This window comes from Acinonyx jubatus, chromosome B4 (genome assembly GCF_027475565.1).
Source record: "Acinonyx jubatus isolate Ajub_Pintada_27869175 chromosome B4, VMU_Ajub_asm_v1.0, whole genome shotgun sequence".
Taxonomy (NCBI): Eukaryota; Metazoa; Chordata; class Mammalia; order Carnivora; family Felidae; genus Acinonyx; species Acinonyx jubatus.
In genome coordinates, this window is record NC_069387.1 from 71,089,538 (window position 1) to 71,109,779 (window position 20,242).

The window sequence follows — 20,242 nt, forward strand, 5'->3', positions numbered from 1 at the left end:
TGTGTGTGTGTGTGTGTACACCACATCTTCTTTATCCATTCATCATTTGATGGACATTTGGACTCTTTCCATAATTTGGCTATTGTTGATAATGCTGCTATAAACATCGGGGTGCATGTATCCCTTCGAATCAGTATTTTTGTATCCTTTGGGTTAATACCTCCCTAGTAGTACAATTGCTGGATCCTAGGGTAGTTCTATTTTTAACAGTTTGAGGAACCTCTATACTGTTTTCCAGAGTGACTGCATCAGTTTGCATTCCCAACAACACTGAAAGAGGGTTCCCCTTTTTCTGCAGCCTCATCAGCACTTGTTGTTTCATGTGTTGTTAATTTTAGCCATTCTGATAGGCGTGAAGTGGTATGTCATTATAGTTTTGATTTGTATTTCCCTGATGATAAGTCATGTTGAACATCTTTTCGTGTGTCTGTTAGCCGTCTGTATGTCTTCTTTGGAAAAACGTCTGGTTTCAGAGTTTTTTTATTTCATCTTGATGCCATTTGACTTGGTAGAAAAGAGTCAAGATAAGGTTTTGAGTAGGTACCAAGAAAGGCATAGAGGTCAGGACTTGAATAATTCATCACTGAATAATCAGTCATTTAAAGAAGTGTATCAGTATTTATCATGAGAGACTATTAAAATTTTACTTCATATAAAGCAAAACTGTAGGAAAGGAATTACTTTTTAGTTCTCTATTATTTCAGTGTCCTGATGGGTGAGTTAGGCCTGGAGTAGAATTACTACTGAAAAATCCATCCCTAAAAAAAAAAAAAAAAAAAAAAGTTTTGTTTATAAGTCAGTCTTTTAAAATTCAGACCAGGCCAGATTTCTTTTTTGTTATGTATTCGTTCCAACCCTACATTGAGTTTCTCCCTTTCTCCCAGTTGCCTAGCAGGGCCTTCTGCCAAGTGATGGGAAACCTGGATTTCACAGCAGCACAAACCTGGTGCCTGCCCTTTTCCCTAGCATTGCATTCCAGTAAAACCATATCAGAGTTTGACCTAGTTATTTCACACAGACAACTGTTGCCAGGTCATTGAGGCTTTCCTCCAAATAAAGGACCATGGTCTTCTGTCACACAGGAAAGACGTGCACGCAGACCAGACTATCCTGGAGCTGCCAGCCAGCCTGTGTGGCTGAGCAAGGGCCATGCAAGGGAGAGTGCCTAGAGCCGCGTGCAGATGTGGATCTTATTCCAGATCTCCTCCTTCAGACCTTCGATGAGTCCTGCTGGATGCCACCAAAGGCAACAGAATGTGGGCTACAGAGAACAAGTGGCTTTTGTATACTTTTCAGACATCTGTAATGATGACCAGGTTTTCATGACTAAATTCTACCACAGTTCACCTCCCCCTTTGTCACTGCAAGGAAATTTTTCATTTTTCCCCCTTCTATGTAAAAGTTTCCTCTAGCAACTGCCCTGATTGTCACCAATAGTAACATCCTCATTGAAAGGAAGAGAAATTGGGGCACCTGGGTGGCTCTGTCAGTTAAGCGTCCGACTTCAGCTCGGGTCATGATCTCACGGCTTGTGCGTTTGAGCCTTGCATCATACTCTGTACTGACAGCTCAGAGCCTGGAGCCTGCTACGGAGTCTGTGTTTCCTTCTCTCTCTGCCCCTTCCACACTCATACTCTGTCTCTCTCCCTCAAGAATAAACATTTAAAGAATTTAAAAAAAAAAAAAAGAAGAAGAAGAGAAATGGAAGGAGCCTGAAGGACTTTGTGGCTGAATTGAAAAAGACAGGGTTTAGCATTTTTGTATAGCTTTAAATACTCTTCAAGTTTATGGGTGTTAAGTAGCTGCAATTTTAAATAAAAGAGTTGGGGAGTGGCCCCAGCCTAACACACTGCTGTGTCTGTTGTCCTGGCCCCTCCCTGCTCCCAGCTATAGGGTCTCAAGGCAAAGTCACACTGTTTGTGATTGGAATCCTTGGTTAAATGGCACTGTGATGGGGAGTGTTCTGAGTTAGGCCAGCAGCATGCACTCCACAGGTGAAGGAACCTGCTAAATGGGATATGTTTTGAATACTAGCAAGAAACCTGCCCCCACTCTGTGGTGGAAAAGACAGGAATGACAAGTATCAGGCTGTATACCCTCAGCAAAAGATCTGCCTTTTCAAAAGTGTGAAGTAAAGGAGGAAGGAGTGCTGGTAAAATTAGGTGATTTTTTTATTAATTGATGGTAAATGCAGAGAAGAATTAATCGCATTTAATGACTAAGTGTTTCCACCAAAGGACTGCAAAATGCAATCTCCCCATGAGTTTTTAATGGAGAAAGAAGTTAAAAATTTTTAAATATTACCTATCAGTTAAAAAGTAGTCTGATTCTTAAACAACAGCAACAAAATTCACATGAGCATCCTGACAAGCTGTGTGAGAAACACAAACCCAAGTTTTTGCTTAGAGCAAATTAAAATAATTCTATCCAAATCCACATGGTAATAAAAGTTGTTTGACTCTAGTAGGTCCGAGTTCTGCCATTATTTCTTTGTTTTTAAGCCATAAAGCTTTTATGCTCTGAACTAAAGGCTTATTTATTTATTGTTGCTGCCAGGGTCATTTGTTTATTTGTTTTGTTTGCTGGGAATGAAGGGGTATCTTCTGTGGATTCAGGAACATATACCAACAACCATTGTAGCTTTTGTGTTTATCAAAACACAAAATGTGTTTATGCATCATCTGGCATATGTTTAGGGTTATAAAGTGGTACCTTCTTAAAGTGGTGAGGTCCAGAGAGAAGCCATGAAAATATGGCTTAGGAAGGATGGGATTTTCATAAATAGTGCTTTGTCTTAGATTTTTCTTCTTGCTAAATGAACCTCCGTACTTCAGATAGGCACCTCTGGTTATTGTGTTTATTTGCAAACATTATTCTCCTTTGCTGTTCGAGGAGGGAATAATTCTGAGATGATTGTGTTTACATACATAATACTGATAGTTTCCCATGTGTTTGTAGAATAACCATAAACTGCTTAATTCAAGGACTTCTTTCACCCAGAACAAACTGTGCTCGCAAAGATCATGGTGACCGCGACCTTTTAGTTAAGTAACTAGCAGTGGATTTCTTTTTCTCAGTAAACACGATGATGTATCTATTAAAGCCAGAAAATAAACACTTATAATTGACATTTTGAAAAAATTATATTAAAATTTGTTTTCCCACACAGGAAGAATTTAATGGAAAACCCGACTCCCTCTTTTTTAATGACGGTCAGCGAAGAATCGACTTTGTTCTAGTGTATGAAGATGAAAGTAGAAAAGAAACCAATAAAAAGGGTTCAAATGAAAAACAAAGGGTAAGTTTTTTGTGTGTGCTATTTTCCGTTTTATTTCTTATAATATCGTGAAATGAAAAAAAAAAGTGCTATTTTTATGTAAGCAATAAAGTGAAACTGGTATTTGAAATATGATATACCAAACATACTTTCATATTTTCTCTGCTCATCATTCCCTCAAGGCATGTTAACAGATATATATATTTTTTAATTTGAAGCAGAAACTTCCTCAGGCTCTTAACCTCAGTTGGTTTCACAGCCAAAGGCAGACTTTATTCCAAGGAATTGCATTTTCTATCTGTAGAAGAGATTTACATTAAAATCATACTTGGCTATTTGCAACTAGGTTGGGAAGGGACGCTGATGATTGGTGATGACAGCCAGTGTAGTAACCACTAGCCTTCAGTGTGCTCTCACTCATGGATGCTGGGTGCCTTTTGTATGCATTGTCTCACTTAATTTTTACATAACCTACGAGGTGCCTTCTGTTATGTACCATTGTAGATGACCGAGTTGACCCTTAGGTTACAATGATTGCCCAAGGTCACCAACAAATAGTGGAGCCATGGTTCAAATTCTTGTCTTGAATTTAGAGCCTGTGCTACTCACCTCTTCCATTTTCTATCACTTCCTTTTCATCTGTTGCCATTCAAGCTGCTCCTCCTTCCCTTTCCTCTTCTTCAAGTTTTCTTAAGTAACAAGACTACTTTTATCTTGAGATATTAAACCATTTAGTAGCCTAGGGTTATAACATACCGGGATCTCCTTTACCTGAACCCAAACTGTATTAAGCTGAAACAGGACAAAAAGAAGAGAGCATACATAGGTCACTTTTCCCCCACTTTGAAAACAACTCCCTTATTCTTTGTTTGTTTTTCTCACATCTATGCTATTCATATACACAGCTTAAATTATTCTCTCTGGACTTTCTCTCTGAAATACATCATTCTTAAATCTACTGATTTCTGCTCATTATTTCAAACCAGCTGATGAAACCTGCTTAAAATGAAGCAATCATGCCTGTTTCGTGTGTTTATTTTGGAAGGGGTAAGTTTCGTGTTTTGCATTCACATGGTATCACAGAGTAAACGCAGGCACTGGAACTTAACATTCACATTCTAATTCTGCCACTCCAGTTATTTGGAGTAATTCTAGCTGATATGATAAACTAGTTCTGAATTACAATGTCTTAACATAATAGACGTTTACTTATTTCTCATGTCAAATCAGAGGTAGCATCCCTGTTTGGCAGTATAGGTTTAGGGGTACGGGTAAGGCTTGGTCCCTTGCAGTCATTCAGGGACCCAGGCTGACACAGAAGCTTTGCCATATTCAACAGGTAGTTTCTAAAATCATCCTAGGAATCAACATAAATAATACTTTAAGAGAGAGGATGGAGAGGATGTGCTTCGTTACCACTTTGGCCTGGAAATGACGTCAGTTTTGCTACATTCTATTGGTCCGAACTCTGGAAAATGGAAAATGTATTTTCTGGCTGGACAGCCATTTCTCTGTAGGAACTCCACATTGTAGAAGTGGAACATGAATCTTTGGTGGACAGCAGGCTAGTCTTGGCCATACCTATTAACTGGCTATCTGACTTGAATGAATTTTCTGGTCAGTATCATATTTCATTATCATTTTTGAGATGCATATTATTTTTACATTTTGACATCTTTAAAATCAGGATATGTCTTACAAATGGCATATCATAATTTCGTTGGCTGAATTTTTCTTATGGATATGTAAAATATTGGTTCATCACACACTAATGGCATCTTAGAGTCAGGGAATGGGAATTCCAATACCTAGTCCATAGGCTTATGGTAAGGATTAAGTAAAATATTATGTAGAAATGTGATGTAAATTGTTAGCACATATTAAATCATATTAGATAATAGTAATTCCTATGCCCTTACTCTTATTTGTGGCTTTCTTAAAACAGTGTGCTAGCATGAAATGCATGACTCCTCTTTTGTTATTATATGATTTCATCACTAGAGGAATGTAGCTTAGAGTGTTTTATCATTTTCCTGTGGACACTAAGTTATATTCTGTGCAGTCATAGTCACCGTCATCAAATATTCATTACGCACCCCTATGCCAGTGGAACTGCCTGCACTAAGCACTATGTAAAGTAAGTTAAACAAATCTAATCCATTAAAGTGTAAAGGAAACAGTTCTGGTTTTAGACAAGAGCTTCACTGCCATGGTGAAGGGGCCCTAGAGCTGCTTACATTATTAATAAGTGCTGCATTTGCTTTACCCAGAAACAGGTCCCAGGGTAACTCTCATAAATCAGGAGAAAAAAAGTCATTAATTTGGCAGTCTCTGAACTCATGGATAGATGTACCATGATGTTGGTTTTTCTAACCCGTGCTTTGAAGTGCTTTGAGACCGTGTTTGTACATATTCCTTAGACTCCACCAGAATTTAAAGCTCAGTTTTGGAATCACATTTTTATTAATCAGAAACACATTTGTGAGTTCCATCATACCCTCTGTCAGGCCTTATTCAGGATTTAGGACTCCACCAAGGAAAGGCAATTTGAAAATCCTGTTTTCTTTGAGAGAAAAAAAAAATTATGTGTAAATCATACTGATTTCCTAAAGCAACACCAAGGTTGACTTTGTCAGTGGCTGATCTAAAGAGTATTGTTAAATACTTTTCTAGAAATGGAGAAAGAAGTAATAGGGCCACAAAACATAGAGGAGTAAAAGGCTACATCTTCCCATGAGCAGAAGAGAAAATATTTTTTCTAGCTAAATCTCCAAATAGCATGTCACTTTGTCCCTTTATATTAGTGAAAATACCTCAGGAACTTCACACCTTCCTTAAAAAGTACAAATCAGGGCACCTTGGGTGGCTCAGTAGGTTAAGCGCCTGACTTTGGCTCAGGTCATGATCTCATGGTTTGTGAGTTCGAGCCCCATGTAGGGCTCTGCTCTGACAGCTCAGAGCCTGGATCCTGCTTCAGATTCTGTGTCTCTCTTTCTACCATCTCTTTCCTGCTTGCACTCTCTGTCTCTCTCTCAAAAATAAATAAACATTAAAAATATTTTTAAATAAGATAAAAAGTGTTAATCATTTAGATTAGGGCATGGGGAATGATAATAAGTTGTTTCAATAATGCATGCCCATTTAGCCTACACTATCCTGGGCACTGAGTCAGTTTGAATGGTTTTTGTTTTTGTTTTTTGTTTTTCTGCAAGAACTCAAAATGTCTTAAATGCTAAAGGAAATAATTTTCTCACTTAAGAAATACCCCTCCATTAAAGCATCTGGGCACCTGGGCAGCTCAGTCAGTTAAGCATCTGAATCTTGATTTCAGCTCAGGTCATGATCTCACTGTCATGAAATCAAGGCCCAAGTCAGGCTTTAAGACAGAGCATGGAGCCCACTTAGGATTCTCTCTCTCCCTCTCCCTCTGCCCATTCCCCATGTGCGTGTGTGTTCTCTCTCTTAAAAAAAAAAAATGTAGCCTAGAGGTAAAACCATTTCTGGGTTGGATAATTTATTGACTTAAAGAGGTCGTCAGGAATTGAACTCCTAACATCCTTTGCCCTGCCAGCCTCATTATGTTTCTGTTCTTAAACTGACTTCACTTGGTTACAAGATGGCTCTTGTACTCAAGGCATCTGGAGGTGAGAAGAGGGAATGCCCTTTTTTAAGGGGGAAGAAAGCTCCCCTAGAAGGGCCCTAAGCAGACTTGCCTTCACAGTTCATGGTCTGTCACAGTCTATTCCAAAACTTCTTGTTGGCAAGACAATGGAATTACTACTTCCCATCATTACCACAGACACATGAAGATTAGCCTTTCATCTTTTAAATTGCCTGATCACCCAATACCTGGAAAACCATCAGGCTTTTCTTAGCAGTGAAGAAGGGGGAAGTGACTGACTGTTCAGTAGGTAGCCAGCAGTGTGTGGCATAGTACATGATTAGTGATATCTAAATATGTTCCATGTACATTATGAAGAGCAGAGATGTTCTAAATAAAACAAGTTTCTATATTTTTCTCCAACCCCTTCTGCTTAGTTTTGTTAGCAATGCTTCTTCCACTTCCTTTTGCTAGAACTGCGAACAAGTGGCAGAATCGATCTATTTTGAATTGTGTTTCATATGACCCTTGACCTCCCTTCCAACATATGAGTTTATGACCAAGTAAAGGTAGAATTCGGGGGATGGTAAAGAGGGTGGAGGGGTCTAGGTAGCATAAAGACCATATAAGCAATCCTGACTAAGTGTTTTGTTCATTTAATTTTTTATCTGCACAAGCCATTCCTAAAAGTTAACAGAAAATTCATTTCCTTGAAGTTAGATGAGAATTTTTGTATGGAAATGTAAATTTGTATTTCATATCTGACTTTAAGAATTCTTTAGTATGCAGCAGAAGAATCTGGCTGGTGGACACCATAGAATGTGAGGTTTTTGAGAAATGAGCAATCGAACTAAATTGTATCCAAACTTTCAAATAATGTGAGACAGCTAACTAATTGGTTCCAGATCCTGTGAGCTTTTTAAAACTGTTATCCATTGTTTTAGATGAGTTATCATGAGGCTGGAAATGTTTGCCTAGAAGCCGGAAGAGATCTCTTTGGACACGTTTCAAAGTTCATCAAAAAGTTCTACTACAGTGAACACATTATATCTCACCATTTACTGAGGTTTTATACATTTTTTTAAGTTTTTTTTTAATGTTTATTTATTTTTGAGAGAGAGAGACGGAACATTAGCTGGAGAGGAGCAGAGAGAGAGAGTGGGAGACAAAGAATCTGAAGCAGGCTCCAGGTTCTGAGCTGTCAGAGCCCGACGCAGAGCTCAAAGTCACAAAATGTGAGATCATGACCTGAGCTGAAGTCGGACGCTTAACCGACTGAGCCACCCAGGCACCCCTGAGGTCTTATATTTTTTAGTAAACTTTTATAACAGTGTCCATGAAGATCTTGTCCATTTTTTTTTTTTTTAATTTCAGGTGTACAATTTAGTGATTCAAGACTTAGATACCACACCTGGTGCTCATCACAATAATTATAATCCTTAATCCCCATCACCTATTTAACCCATCCCACTCTCCTCCCCTCTGGTAACCATCAGTTTGTTCTCTGTAGTTAAGAGTCTGTTTCTTGGTTTGTCTCTCTCTTTTTGCCCCTATGATCATTTGTTTTGTTTTTTAAGTTCCACATATGAATGAAATCGTATGGTATTTATCTTTCCCTGATCTTGTACATTTTTACTATTCTTTTTTAAAAAAAATTTAATGTTTATTTTTGCAGACAGAGGACGAGTGGGAGAGGGGCAGAGAGAGAGGGAGACCCAGAATCTGAAGCAGGCTCCAGGCTCTGAGCTGTCAGCACAAAGCCTGATGTGGGGCTCAAACCCACGAACCATGAGATCATGACCTATGCTGAAGTCAGATGCCTAACCTACTGAACCACCCAGGCACTCCTTAACTATTTTTATTTTAAAATTGTGTTGATATTGTCAGAAGCACTTTAAATTGTGGTTTGTGATTTATTGTGTATAAAGTCCATTGGTTTTCATAAGTTCTACCAAGAAACCTTGATAAACTCTTTTTAGTTCTAACAACTTGCAATGGATCTTTTAAGTGTTCTCAGAAAAAGACCACATTATCTATGAATGATGAGAGTTTTGCTCTACCTTTGCCATCTTTATACTTCTTTCCTTTCCTTGGCTAGGTGCAATGGCTAAGACCTCTTGAATAAAACCAGGAACACATAGTAGTCACTATTATAGGGTTCCTGATTTTAATGGGAATGTTTCTAAAGTTTCCCTGTTAAACATCACAACTGCTATCAAATTTTGGCAGTTTTCCTTCAAAAAAGTTAAAGGAGTCGCCTTCTAGTCCTAGATTGCTAGGAGTTTTATAACTGGATTTTCAATTTTATCAAATGCTTTCTTTTGTATCTATTGAGGGATCACATGGCTTGACTCCTCATTAAGTCTTATGTGCATTAAATATATGGTCGTTTGTGGCCAATAGATAACAGTATAGATAACTCAAAAATCATTTATTATTGACTTTAGCTCGCAATGTACGTTTTTCCCAGTCATTAGCTCCTTACTTATGCTAATACTACATTAGCATAGTTTATTTATAATTCGTTATAAAGTATTTGAGGTCACTTACAGAAATAATATCAAGAATGAAAAGTAATTAGATGAGAAACACAGAGTGACAAATGTAAAGTCCAAGAAAATAAAATGAAGCCAGGTGTCAGAGTAATAAAGTGACTTTTTAAGTAAGCATAGGTCCTGTTCAGAAGTTAGTGTTGAGCTATAAATTTGCCTCTGAGTTTCCTAGTAGCCAAAGAAAATGGGAGATGTTATTAATAATACAGTCTAATGTCTTAACACAATAAAAATAAAACTGTCCAAAAGAAACATAATGTTTTGATAATCTCCCAGAAAGAAATTTATTCCATGGAGCCTCATAAAAGGGAAACCATGATTGACTAGACTTAACATTGGCCTATCTTCTCCAAATTGAAGAACCAAAGGGATGGCAGAAGGGGATTATGAAGAATCAGAACAGTATAAAATAATTCCTGGAAATGACATGTTCACCACAGATAGTCCATGAATTGGAAACCTGAGGCTCATCTTAGGATAGGTTAAGAAGAAATGATGGTAACCATTGTTGGCTGGTTTTACCTTCCCAGATAACTTTTGGTAAGTGTCCTCTCTTCTATTGTAGGGAGCAAAATCAGGTTTAGCTTCAACTCATTAGCATTTTAGACTAAGGTAGGGAGCCCTTTATATTTTTATCTCCTTTCTTTACACCCTCCTTGCTTATACTAGGATTGTAGGTTAAAAGGAATAAAGTAAACTGGAATCAGCAGTTTCACATCACAGCTACAAAATGTGTCGCCTGGTATAAGCATGTTTGGTTTTATTTTTGAGTACTCAGTGTAAGAGCAATGAACCCAAATCTTCTTATTCCCAAAATGGGAAGTGTCCTTGGGCCCAGACTGTCCTTAGAACAGACAAACAAAAAGGACCCTGAAATCCTAATAAGTAAAACCTGATTCTTCCATTTCATCTCACAAAGATGTGGAGAACAGAAAATCCTTTCCTTTCCCTGCCTGGTCCTTCTGAGATGTGGCCTTAGGTTTGAAGGAAGAAGCTGTCATTTGCCCTGTCCCAAACATACACGTGTCTCACTTTTTAAAAGGTATAAGATGGGGAGAAAGAACTATGCTGAATTTTCATAAGGATTAGGCTTGAAAGGGCTAAATCATCACAAAAGAATAGCTGCTGTATATACATAGAGAAGGCGTGTTTTAAAAGCAGTGTTTCTTAATTTTGTCTGAGAAGAGGCACTTGTTTTGCTCCTTGAAAGCAGATTGTTCAGGCAGCATTGTGTACCTACTGAGTCAGAATCTCCAGGAGAAGAGCCCAAAAATCTGCATTTGAAGCCAGTGCTCCAAGTTGTTTGTATAAGTAAGTACATTTGGAAAACCTTTCACTAAAATGTTTACAGTAGTTATCTCAGCAGTGAGATGTTATTAGATGATAGTTTTCCCCTTCTCAGAAAATTTCTGTTTTCTAAGTTACCCACAAAGAGCATTTGTTTCTTTTATAATTACACCTAAAATGTTAATTTATAAAGAAAATTTGAAGTGAATTTCAGCTAAATATTTGCTTCCATTCCATGCTTATTATTTAGAATGCTCATCTTTTTTCTGTCCCCTAGAGAATACACACTACCTACTTGAGTAAATTCCTCATCAGATCAGTCCACTCACATTAAATATTTTATCACCAACATGTGAACTTAAATTAAATCCCAATTAAATAATTTATTCCATTTACCAAACCTTGAGCACATGATATATAACTAATAAATAGCGTTTAGAGTAATTAGACAGTAATTTTTTTTGTACAAATTAAGTACCTTTAACTTATTCCTCATTCATCTTTGTAGGCTTAACCAAGATTGGCAAGTTGAAAAATACACTGACAGCATCATCAGTACTTTGCCTAACAAAGCTGTAAGAATATGTGAAATTAATCTATGCATGTGTTTCATTAATCCCAACTGATTTGCGCTTTATTATCATTACAGTGTGTTCAGTAATTTCACTTTGTAGGCATTACAACCCCTATTTTTTTATCCTGAAAAAGCTGGGTGACATAAAGAAAATAGTAGATTGGTGTTTACAATCAGTATTATTGCTGTGTAATTCACAAGCCAGTCTTCCCCACAATGACTTTATTAAGCCAAATGAGATGTGTAATCTAAGGTGCTTAGGGACAGAAAGCTTCCTTAATTATGCCCGTCTGTCCTTTGTGATTTTGATTGCTTTTATTCTTCATTTCTCTGACAGCTGTATTAACCTCTCAAAAGAGATACGAATAAAATTCCAGTTTCTGGGGTGGAAAAGAGGTTCTTATCCCCCAGCATCATTCTCCACCAATAGTAATAGAATCACATCCATCTTTTTCATGATGTACACAGATCCTCAATGATTATAGTCATTTTGGCTTTACTAGAAGTAGGTTAAAAAAAAAAAAAAAAAGATCCAGGTTACAATGCCGCTGAATTTGTTCCCCTAGAGACAGAAGAATTTATAGCACAGTCTGAAGTATGACTGGGCATTTTTCAGAGCCAAAAGAGTCTAGTTTGGTTATTTTGTGCTGCTAAATACAAACCGTAGACTATAGAGCATGGCACATAGTTTAGGTTCACATATGTAAGGCTTTCCAACAAGGCACATAGATCACTTTTAGTTAGAAATTGTGTGACCTTATATTTCACTTTTTCAACAAGTATTTATTGAACAATGGCCATGTCAGGCAGTATGCAATATTAACTTTCTTTCATTTTAACATGGAGGACAGCGCTACCTTAATTTTTTTTTAACGTCAAGAATGCTGTTGCTTATCTAAGTGTAAATTCTATGGAGAAGCAAAGATGATGATTTTATATTAAACAGATTTAAGCAATCTTAAGTAGTCTTTTCCTGATATGTGCCTGTTTGACAAATACTGTGGCATATGCTAATTTACTTTAGCTACCTGACAAACCCAGAAAACTGGTTTGATCAATTTTTAAAATATTCCACTAGTTCTTTGTGAATTGCCTTGCCAAAGGAAAATAACAAGAACTGTCTTATTAAAGTAACTCCAAGGTGATAGATTAACATGTTTAAGCAAATAAAAATGTCCTATCCTTGATTCAGCTGTTTAAGTATTTATAGTGAGTGGTAAAATAGAGGGCATTATAAACCAACTCCAAGGTCTACCAATTATCTTGAGAGAAATCAGGTAAATATCTCAGGAGTTCTTTGTAAAGAACTAGATAAAAACTAAAATAGGATAAATTAGTACAACCTTTCTGGAGGGCAGTATGGCAATACATATTAAAGAACTTAAAATTGCATGCGTTCTTTGATTTAACAATTCTGCTTCTAGGACTTTATCCCAAGGAAATAATAACGGATGCACAAAGACTGTTCTACAATGATTTTCATAATAGTGAAAATTAGGAACAACCTAAATATCCACCAATTTGAGATTTGTTAAATAAATTACAGTACATCTCTACAAGAGAATATTACCAAGTCATTAAAACGAGACTGAAGAAAAGTATTTCTAAGGTTTTCTGCATCTATAATATTCACATGTACTGTATACTCTTATCAGTGACCTCCCTTATTACACACAGAAATGAGGGAAAAGCAAGGAAATGTAAAGATGTATTCACAACTTTCAGAGAGTGAAGAGGACACACACACACACACACACACACACACACATTCTCTTACACACATATACACATTCATCAGATATCAGAAAAGGTAGTCTGAGGACCGGGATGACCAAGCAATACAGGAGAGTCAAAAAGAGGGCTGAGTAATTCAACATTAAGGTCCATTTCTTGGAGTTCCAGTATAATAGTGTTATTGGCGACCTACTGGAGGATTAGGGGGTCACTGGTGCACACAGTGTGGAAGCCAAGTGAATTGAGGGTAACTAGTTTTGTTTAGATATTAGGCATTAAAAAAGAGAGATGGACCTCTAAAGCCTGCAGGGGAAAGAGAGTTTTATTATTTATTTATTTATTTATTTATTTATTTAATGAAATAAGGGAAATTGAACAAATTTAAAGGCAGAAAAAGAGGATATGGCTAACATGTCTATAAGGTTTATTATGGGTCAAGCATGATGCTGAGGACTGTTTACTCATGATCATATTCAATCCTTAAAGAAACCTGGGATAAAGCTATTTCTTGTCTAATTTTTGAAATGAAGCCACTGATACTGGTATGATTTAGATTATTTGTCCAATGTCATAGAATCTGGGTTTGAATTTTGACTCTGCATCTAACCATTATGCCATTATTTTCCAAATGGAAAACCAAATTGGTAGGAGCTAAAGGGGCGATTTGGTAGAGTAAAATCTGAGGGGAGAGAGCCCCATGAAGCCATTAAGGAGTTGTAGCGTCAATTTAGGCATTCCATAGAGGAGGAGACATGTCTTCTGCAGTTCAGCATGTTACCACAGTCATGGTGATACAGCTGATACAACCAAGACAGGAGTGGTTTGTGTTTGGTATGTTGGATGACAGAACAGCCCTCCTGTGAGGTTGGTTCATTTCCAGTTCTCTAAACCATCCCCCTTTGTCATCTAATAATTCAGACTCCAAGGTATCTGGAAATCACTTGATACTCTGGATGTCCCTGAGCTATCTTGTGCTAGCACACTCTAGAATTAAACTGTATCTCTTCTTTGTTATACTCTATAATAATTGTAAGTAAAAGTTCGTGGAACATTTTGCGGGGGCTCAGGAAAGGGGAGCTCAGTTGCTACAGTCAGTAGCAACTCAATCCATTCCTGTATAATAGGCAGCCATCGATCCACCATCCACTCAATTTATTCATTCATCAAGCATTTATTGCAGGTTTTTTATAGGTCTAAGTGCTGAGGATCTCAAGATTAAAAGACACATCTCTAGAGGCAGGGATGGTAATCGAAGAGTAGGTAGGGCCATGGAAGGATTTAATATTCTTAAGGATGGGAAACGCTTAAAGTGTTTGTTGGCTGAGGAGTAAGAGCAATAAAGAGGAAAGAATAAACAGAAAGAGAGAAGATATTGCTGAAAGCTCAAAAGAAGATAGGAAAAGGATGTAGTCTTGTTACTGCAGGAGAAATGGCAGCTAGCTATTGATAGGTAGAAGGGAAGACACTAGCAGGGGTTCACATGAGTGGCTGCCATTTTCTCTGCAAAGAAGGAGGCAGGGTCACTTGCAGAGTGTCAAGTCTAGAGTTAGGTGTGGAGTGTGAGGATTACCTTGAAAGTTTGGAACAGCTCCCTGGTGGATGAGTAGGGGCCAGGAAGGAGTGGACCTAACTGTAGTGGTAACTGTGAATTTGTAAGAACGCCAGTTAACACAGTTAGGTGATTTCGTAATGCCAGCACTTATTAAAATAGCCATTTAGTCACCAGAGAAGTCCCTCTTTTGACGGATCCTCCTGCTCTTCTAACTAGAAAGACATTTGTCTACAAGAGTGAATATCTTTGGGCCTGAGCCTTCACATTCTAACTGAAATTTTTCCTGACTGACTTCTAAGGGATACAGAAGACACAGTCATGGATCCTGTTAATGAGACAGTCTGGGTTGCCCTTTGTACAGCTTCAGGATGAGTCATCTTCCCTGAAGGAGAAGAAGTCAGAGTGTCTGGTCTGCTCAGAATACCCACCCCCTCCCCTGTACAGTGATTTAGGTTTTAGGCTAACAACTTTTCCCTAGTTATGGTTACTGTATCAGTCAGGATTCTGCCGGCAAGTAACAGAAATGAGCTCTAACTTAAGCAGACAATGAGTTCTTCCGAAGAATGTTAGGGAGCTCACAGGTTCTTCTGAAGGGTTAGACAAATAAGCCAGGAAACCAGGTATTCAGGAGCAGCACTGACCGGCAGTGATGCCCACAATCTGCCATAACCTCTACTTCTGTTCTCTCTGGGACCGGCATTCACTCTCCCAATACCCAGCAAGATGAGTTCTGCTTGGCCCAGCTTCTTTGTGTTGCCAGCTTCAGAGTGAGAGTCTGGAGTGCTTGGTCTGGTGGACAAGGCCTAGCTCGTATGCAAATAGCTGAACTTCACAGGAGACCAGGAAGGAGAGTGTCTGAGTTTTTATCTACTCTAGTGGACATGGGCTCTGGGGAGAGTTGAAATGTTGGGTGGCCATAAAGAACAACAAATGCCCATCACAGTATCATGAAACACATGAAGAAATGTTTCAGCCCTTCCATATTGGAAGGTCGTAGGTCACTGGGTGCTGGTTTCTCTATAGTCCCCCTATAGCAAACTATTTTAGATTCTTCTTTTACTCTTCAGTACTTTACAGGATGCCTCTCAGGAGTGTTTGTAGAATGAATTAAGAAGCATTTGTTGAATATGTTCTTTCAACAAGCATGTATGGAGCAAATACTCTGTGGCAAGCACTATGTTGAACATTGTTTACAGGATCGAAGAATGCTTTTAAGCAATAGTAAAGAAAGGTGCAGTCAGGTACAAGGACTGGACCACCATGCCAGAATGAAAATGTGGGTTAGGATCTAGACTGAAGAAATACTGCTTAGGTAGAAGCAGGATGAGTCTGAAGGAGCTTCCCAAGTTGAAGCTGGGGATATGGCAGGTCAGGTCGCTTGTTCGTATTTAGGGAAGTTGGTAGCACTTGCTGGGTTTTCTCTAAATGACCATTGCACGCTCAAATTGTAACAAGCAATTAAAAGTATTACATTTGGAAAGCCCTTAGACCAGTCTCTGCCATGTTGTAAGTACTGTATAACCGTTTATTAAATAAATAAAAATTAAAGCAATGTTCTGTTTCCATACTTCCACAAAATATGTTAGGATTCCACTTGGACTCAAATTTAGCCAAATACTAGGTATATTTTTTTCACCTTTGGTCTTTGTCATACAGCACCCTCTCTTTTCTATTTATTAGCCACTTTCCATGTTCTAGGCACTTTGATAGCACAGCAGCTCAGCCACTGCTCTGCCCCTTCACAATTGGCAAGTTGTGAACAGTGCTCCCTGGGCAAAGTCGCCTGACTGCTGGATTACCAAGGCCATGATCCACTAATTCCCCTATCTTGTTAACTGCTGAAATAAAAAGATGTCTATTTTTAAAATTTTTTCTTAACGTTTATTTATTATTGAGAGACTGAGAGAGACAGCATGAGCAGGGAAGAGGCAGAGAGAGAGGATGACTCAGAATCAGAAGCAGGCTCTAGGCTCTGAGCTGTCAGCACAGAGCCTGACGCGGGGCTCGAACTCACAAACCATGAGATCATGACCTGAAGTTGGACACTTAACTGGCTGAGCCACCCCTAAGAAATATCTATTTTTTTTTAATCTAGCTTTTTCAGTTGTCTTCAGTGGGAGCATTGGTCCAATTAACTTTCTGTGATGACTAGAAATGTTAATTCTAGTATATGTGTTTTGGGTGGTTTAAATCATACAATCCTCATGAGACCCTCAAAAGGAGGAGTGAGGTTTTTTTCTCCATTCTAAAGAGGAGGAAAATGAGGCACAGAGAGTTGGTTTCCTGCCAAGGGTCAAGGAGCTGATAGGTAATGGCACCAGGATTTGAACACAGGCAGTCTGCTTTCAGGGTTTGTATGCTTCACCCCGTCTTCACTCATTTTCCTGCTTTCATGAAGCACTATAGCTGTGTCATCCTCACAAGTGTTCTTTTAAAAGGTTAAACAAGTTTCTACCTCGACATGATTTCCTTACAGCTTAGGACACAGCTTGACAAAAGCCTAGCCAGGTACAATTTAATATCAACAAATACAGTATATTCTGCATCTTTTCAAATAGCTGTGTAACATGGATGGAGCTGTTATCGATGAATTAGTTCCCAATTTTTGTAGATTTAGAGGACTGTATCTTCATGTGCATTTCAGTCTTGCAGAGAAACATTCCTTTAAATTTTGTCAAATTTGTTTGTGATATTTTATTGAATTTGTTCAAGGCATGTAGAGATGAAATATACATATCCAAAAATTGGACCATTTGAATGTCTGATATGTCTAGAATGTCAGATCTGGGCTAACTGGTAAATAACATCAGTGAATGGGACTCAAACTCCATTTGTGTGCCAAAACGCTTATAAGTTAAAAAAAAAAAAAAAAAAAAAAGTTTCTGGAATTGTGCTGAAGCCACAGACTTTTATGCATCCCAAATAGCCAGAAATCCATGGAGACAACCAGGGCCTTCCAGAGTGATAAGTGAGTCTAAGTATACTCCGTGGCATTTCACCTTGGAATCTAATACCCACAAATCACCAACAGCCAGAGCACCTTCATTGCTTATGTGCCATTTTGAGCAGATATATCTCTTCCTCAGATACAAACTGGTTTTGTTTTTTTCTTCTTTGTAAATTTATTTTGAGAGAGAGTGCATGCATGCATGCACAAGCTGGGGAGGGGCAGAGAAAAAGAGAGAATCCCTACCAGGTGCCACGCTGTCAGTGTAGAATCTGATGCCAGACTCAGTTCCACGAACCCTGAGATCATGACCTGAATTGAAATCAAGAGTCCAGCACTCAACCAACTGAGCCACCCAGGCACCCCTGGTTTTGTTTTTCTTAAAAAAGACTTTTTCTGCCCTTGGTAAAACTAAAGGGCCTAACATAGTTTCCAATTTCTTTTGACAGAGAAAAAGAAGAGCATATGAATCTAACCTCATCTGTGGTGGCCTGCAGTTAGAAGCGACAAGATCGGTAAGTGTTGGACCCTTCCCAATCTTTGGCTGACTTTTGCTCTTGGGAACCTGCGTGTCTTTTGCATTTGAAACTTGCAACTCCAGCCAGGCCCTAGTTGAGGCTGGGACAGGGTCCGTTAAAATCTGCATTATAGGTGTGTTTGTTTCTGATCAAAGTCAGCACATCTTTTTTAATAGCCAAAGAATGTAATACTGAATGCATGTATAAGTGATTGTTTTCTTCTTTTATATACAAAAAGCAATCATTTACAAAAAAATTAGAAAATGTAAGAATAGCAAAAATAAAAATCCTTTGTATTTTAATCATCCATAAATAACCTTGTGGTCCTCCTAAATTCTTTTATTACCCAAAATATATACATTTTTCCCTTTCAAAAAGGAATTATTTCATGGTTGTATAATTTGCTTTTCTTCCTGTTAATGTGTAGTAAATGCATTTCTACATCAACATCTTTTTCTAATGAACACATAATATGATATTTAACAGATACATAATACATTGAAGAATCTTATAATAGGTTAGAAAATTTTAAATTATCATTAAACTAACACTGCAATGAATATTCTAGTGTTTTTCTTTTTAGTCACCAATTTGGATGGAATGATGGGCAAATTAACAAGTTTGTTTTTCTTTACTTAAAATAATAGTAATTTGGGGACCACCTGGATGGCTCAGTCGGTAGAACATCTGACTCTCGATCTCAGGGTCGTGAGTTCAAGCCCCACATTGGCATGGATCCTACTTTAAAAAACAGTAATTTTATGAGGGGAGTATGACAAGGAGTGTTTAATTACTTGCTCAATAATTTGAACCAAGAAATTATCTTTAAGGCAAATATGTATGATGGTGGGCAAGACTGTTTTTATTTTATCTCCACTTTTCCCAGTGTCCTGTGTTTTAACTGCCAGCAACATAAGAAAAATCCGTGTGTTTTAAAATTATGAAAACAATTGTTTGGTTTCCTGGTTTGTGTGTTTGTTTTTCCAATGTAGATTTTGGATGATAAGCTTGTATTTGTAAAAGTACATGCCCCATGGGAAGTGTTATGTATGTATGCTGAGATAATGCACATCAAATTGCCTCTGAAACCCAATGATCTGAAAACGCGGACCTCAGCCTTTGGTAATTTCAGCTGGTTTACCAAAGTCCTCCAAGTGGATGAAAGTATCATCAAACCAGAGCAAGAGTTTTTCACTGCCCCATTTGAGAAGAACCGGATGAATGATTTTTATATTCAAGATAGAGATACTTTCTTCAATCCAGCCACCAGAAGCCGCATTGTAAGTCTAAACCAAGTTCAGTTGCTGTCTTGGAGTGATTTGGAACATGCTGTTTGAATAATTAGTGGTCTGGTTTGCTTGGTTTATTTTTGTTTTTAAAAAACAAAAGAAAGAAAACAGATTCTAGTTACAATAGTAAAAAATGGTTTGTTAGTTACACAGAATAAAGCTTGCATTCTATTTTGGAATTTTTTTTTAGGTTTACTTCATCCTCTGTCGGATCAAGTATCAAGTAAGAGACAATGTTAAAAAGTTTGGGATTAACAAACTTGTCAGCTCTGGGATCTACAAAGCCGCTTTCCCTCTCCATGATGTAAGTCAAATGGCAAAAATGAAATGAGAGAAGGGATAACCTTCTTGAGCTTGAGTTTCTTCTTCTGTAAAATGAAGATAGTATATTGCAAGACTACAAGCTCATTTAGGGCAGGAACCAGGGTGTTTTGTTCACAGCTGAATCCCAGGCAAAGAGAAGGCCCTTGGTTTAAATGAGTGAATGAACGAAGGAATGAAACCATAGCTGTCCCATAGTTCATGTGGAAAGCAGTGCAGTTTAGCAGTTAAGAGCATGGACTCTGGGCCTTGCTCTCCCACTGTCTAGCCGGATGACCTTATAAAAGTCATTTAGCCTCTCTGTTCTTCAATGTCCTCATCAGTAAAATGGGGATCATAATCATACCTACCTAATAGGGTTAGTTGTCATGAGGATTAGTGAAATTAATCCATGTCACATGTTACAGCCATCCTTGGTGTAGAGTAAGTACAATGTAAGCGTTGGCTACTTTCCTAATTACTGACAGATGTTATTATCAACCAGAAAAGTATTCAGTTCTTTTAAAGCAAAATATGTGTTAGATCTTCTTGTGTATCATTTTCTGTCACAGACATTTTCCCCCTGAAATATCTTCTCGCTGTGCCCTGGA

At 38.0% G+C, this 20,242-nt stretch overlaps 1 protein-coding gene across 2 annotated transcripts in view; it reads left to right on the forward strand.

The window, feature by feature from the left end:
- ANO6 (anoctamin 6) overlaps window positions 1–20,242 on the forward strand; it is a 194,512-nt gene that overhangs the window by 108,277 nt on the left and 65,993 nt on the right. For both annotated transcript variants that reach the window (XM_027035950.2, XM_027035952.2), the window contains 4 exons: window positions 3,170–3,298; window positions 17,974–18,039; window positions 19,035–19,322; window positions 19,522–19,635. In XM_027035950.2, the coding sequence (XP_026891751.1) occupies window positions 3,170–3,298; window positions 17,974–18,039; window positions 19,035–19,322; window positions 19,522–19,635 (597 nt within the window). The remainder of the gene's footprint in view (window positions 1–3,169; window positions 3,299–17,973; window positions 18,040–19,034; window positions 19,323–19,521; window positions 19,636–20,242) is intronic.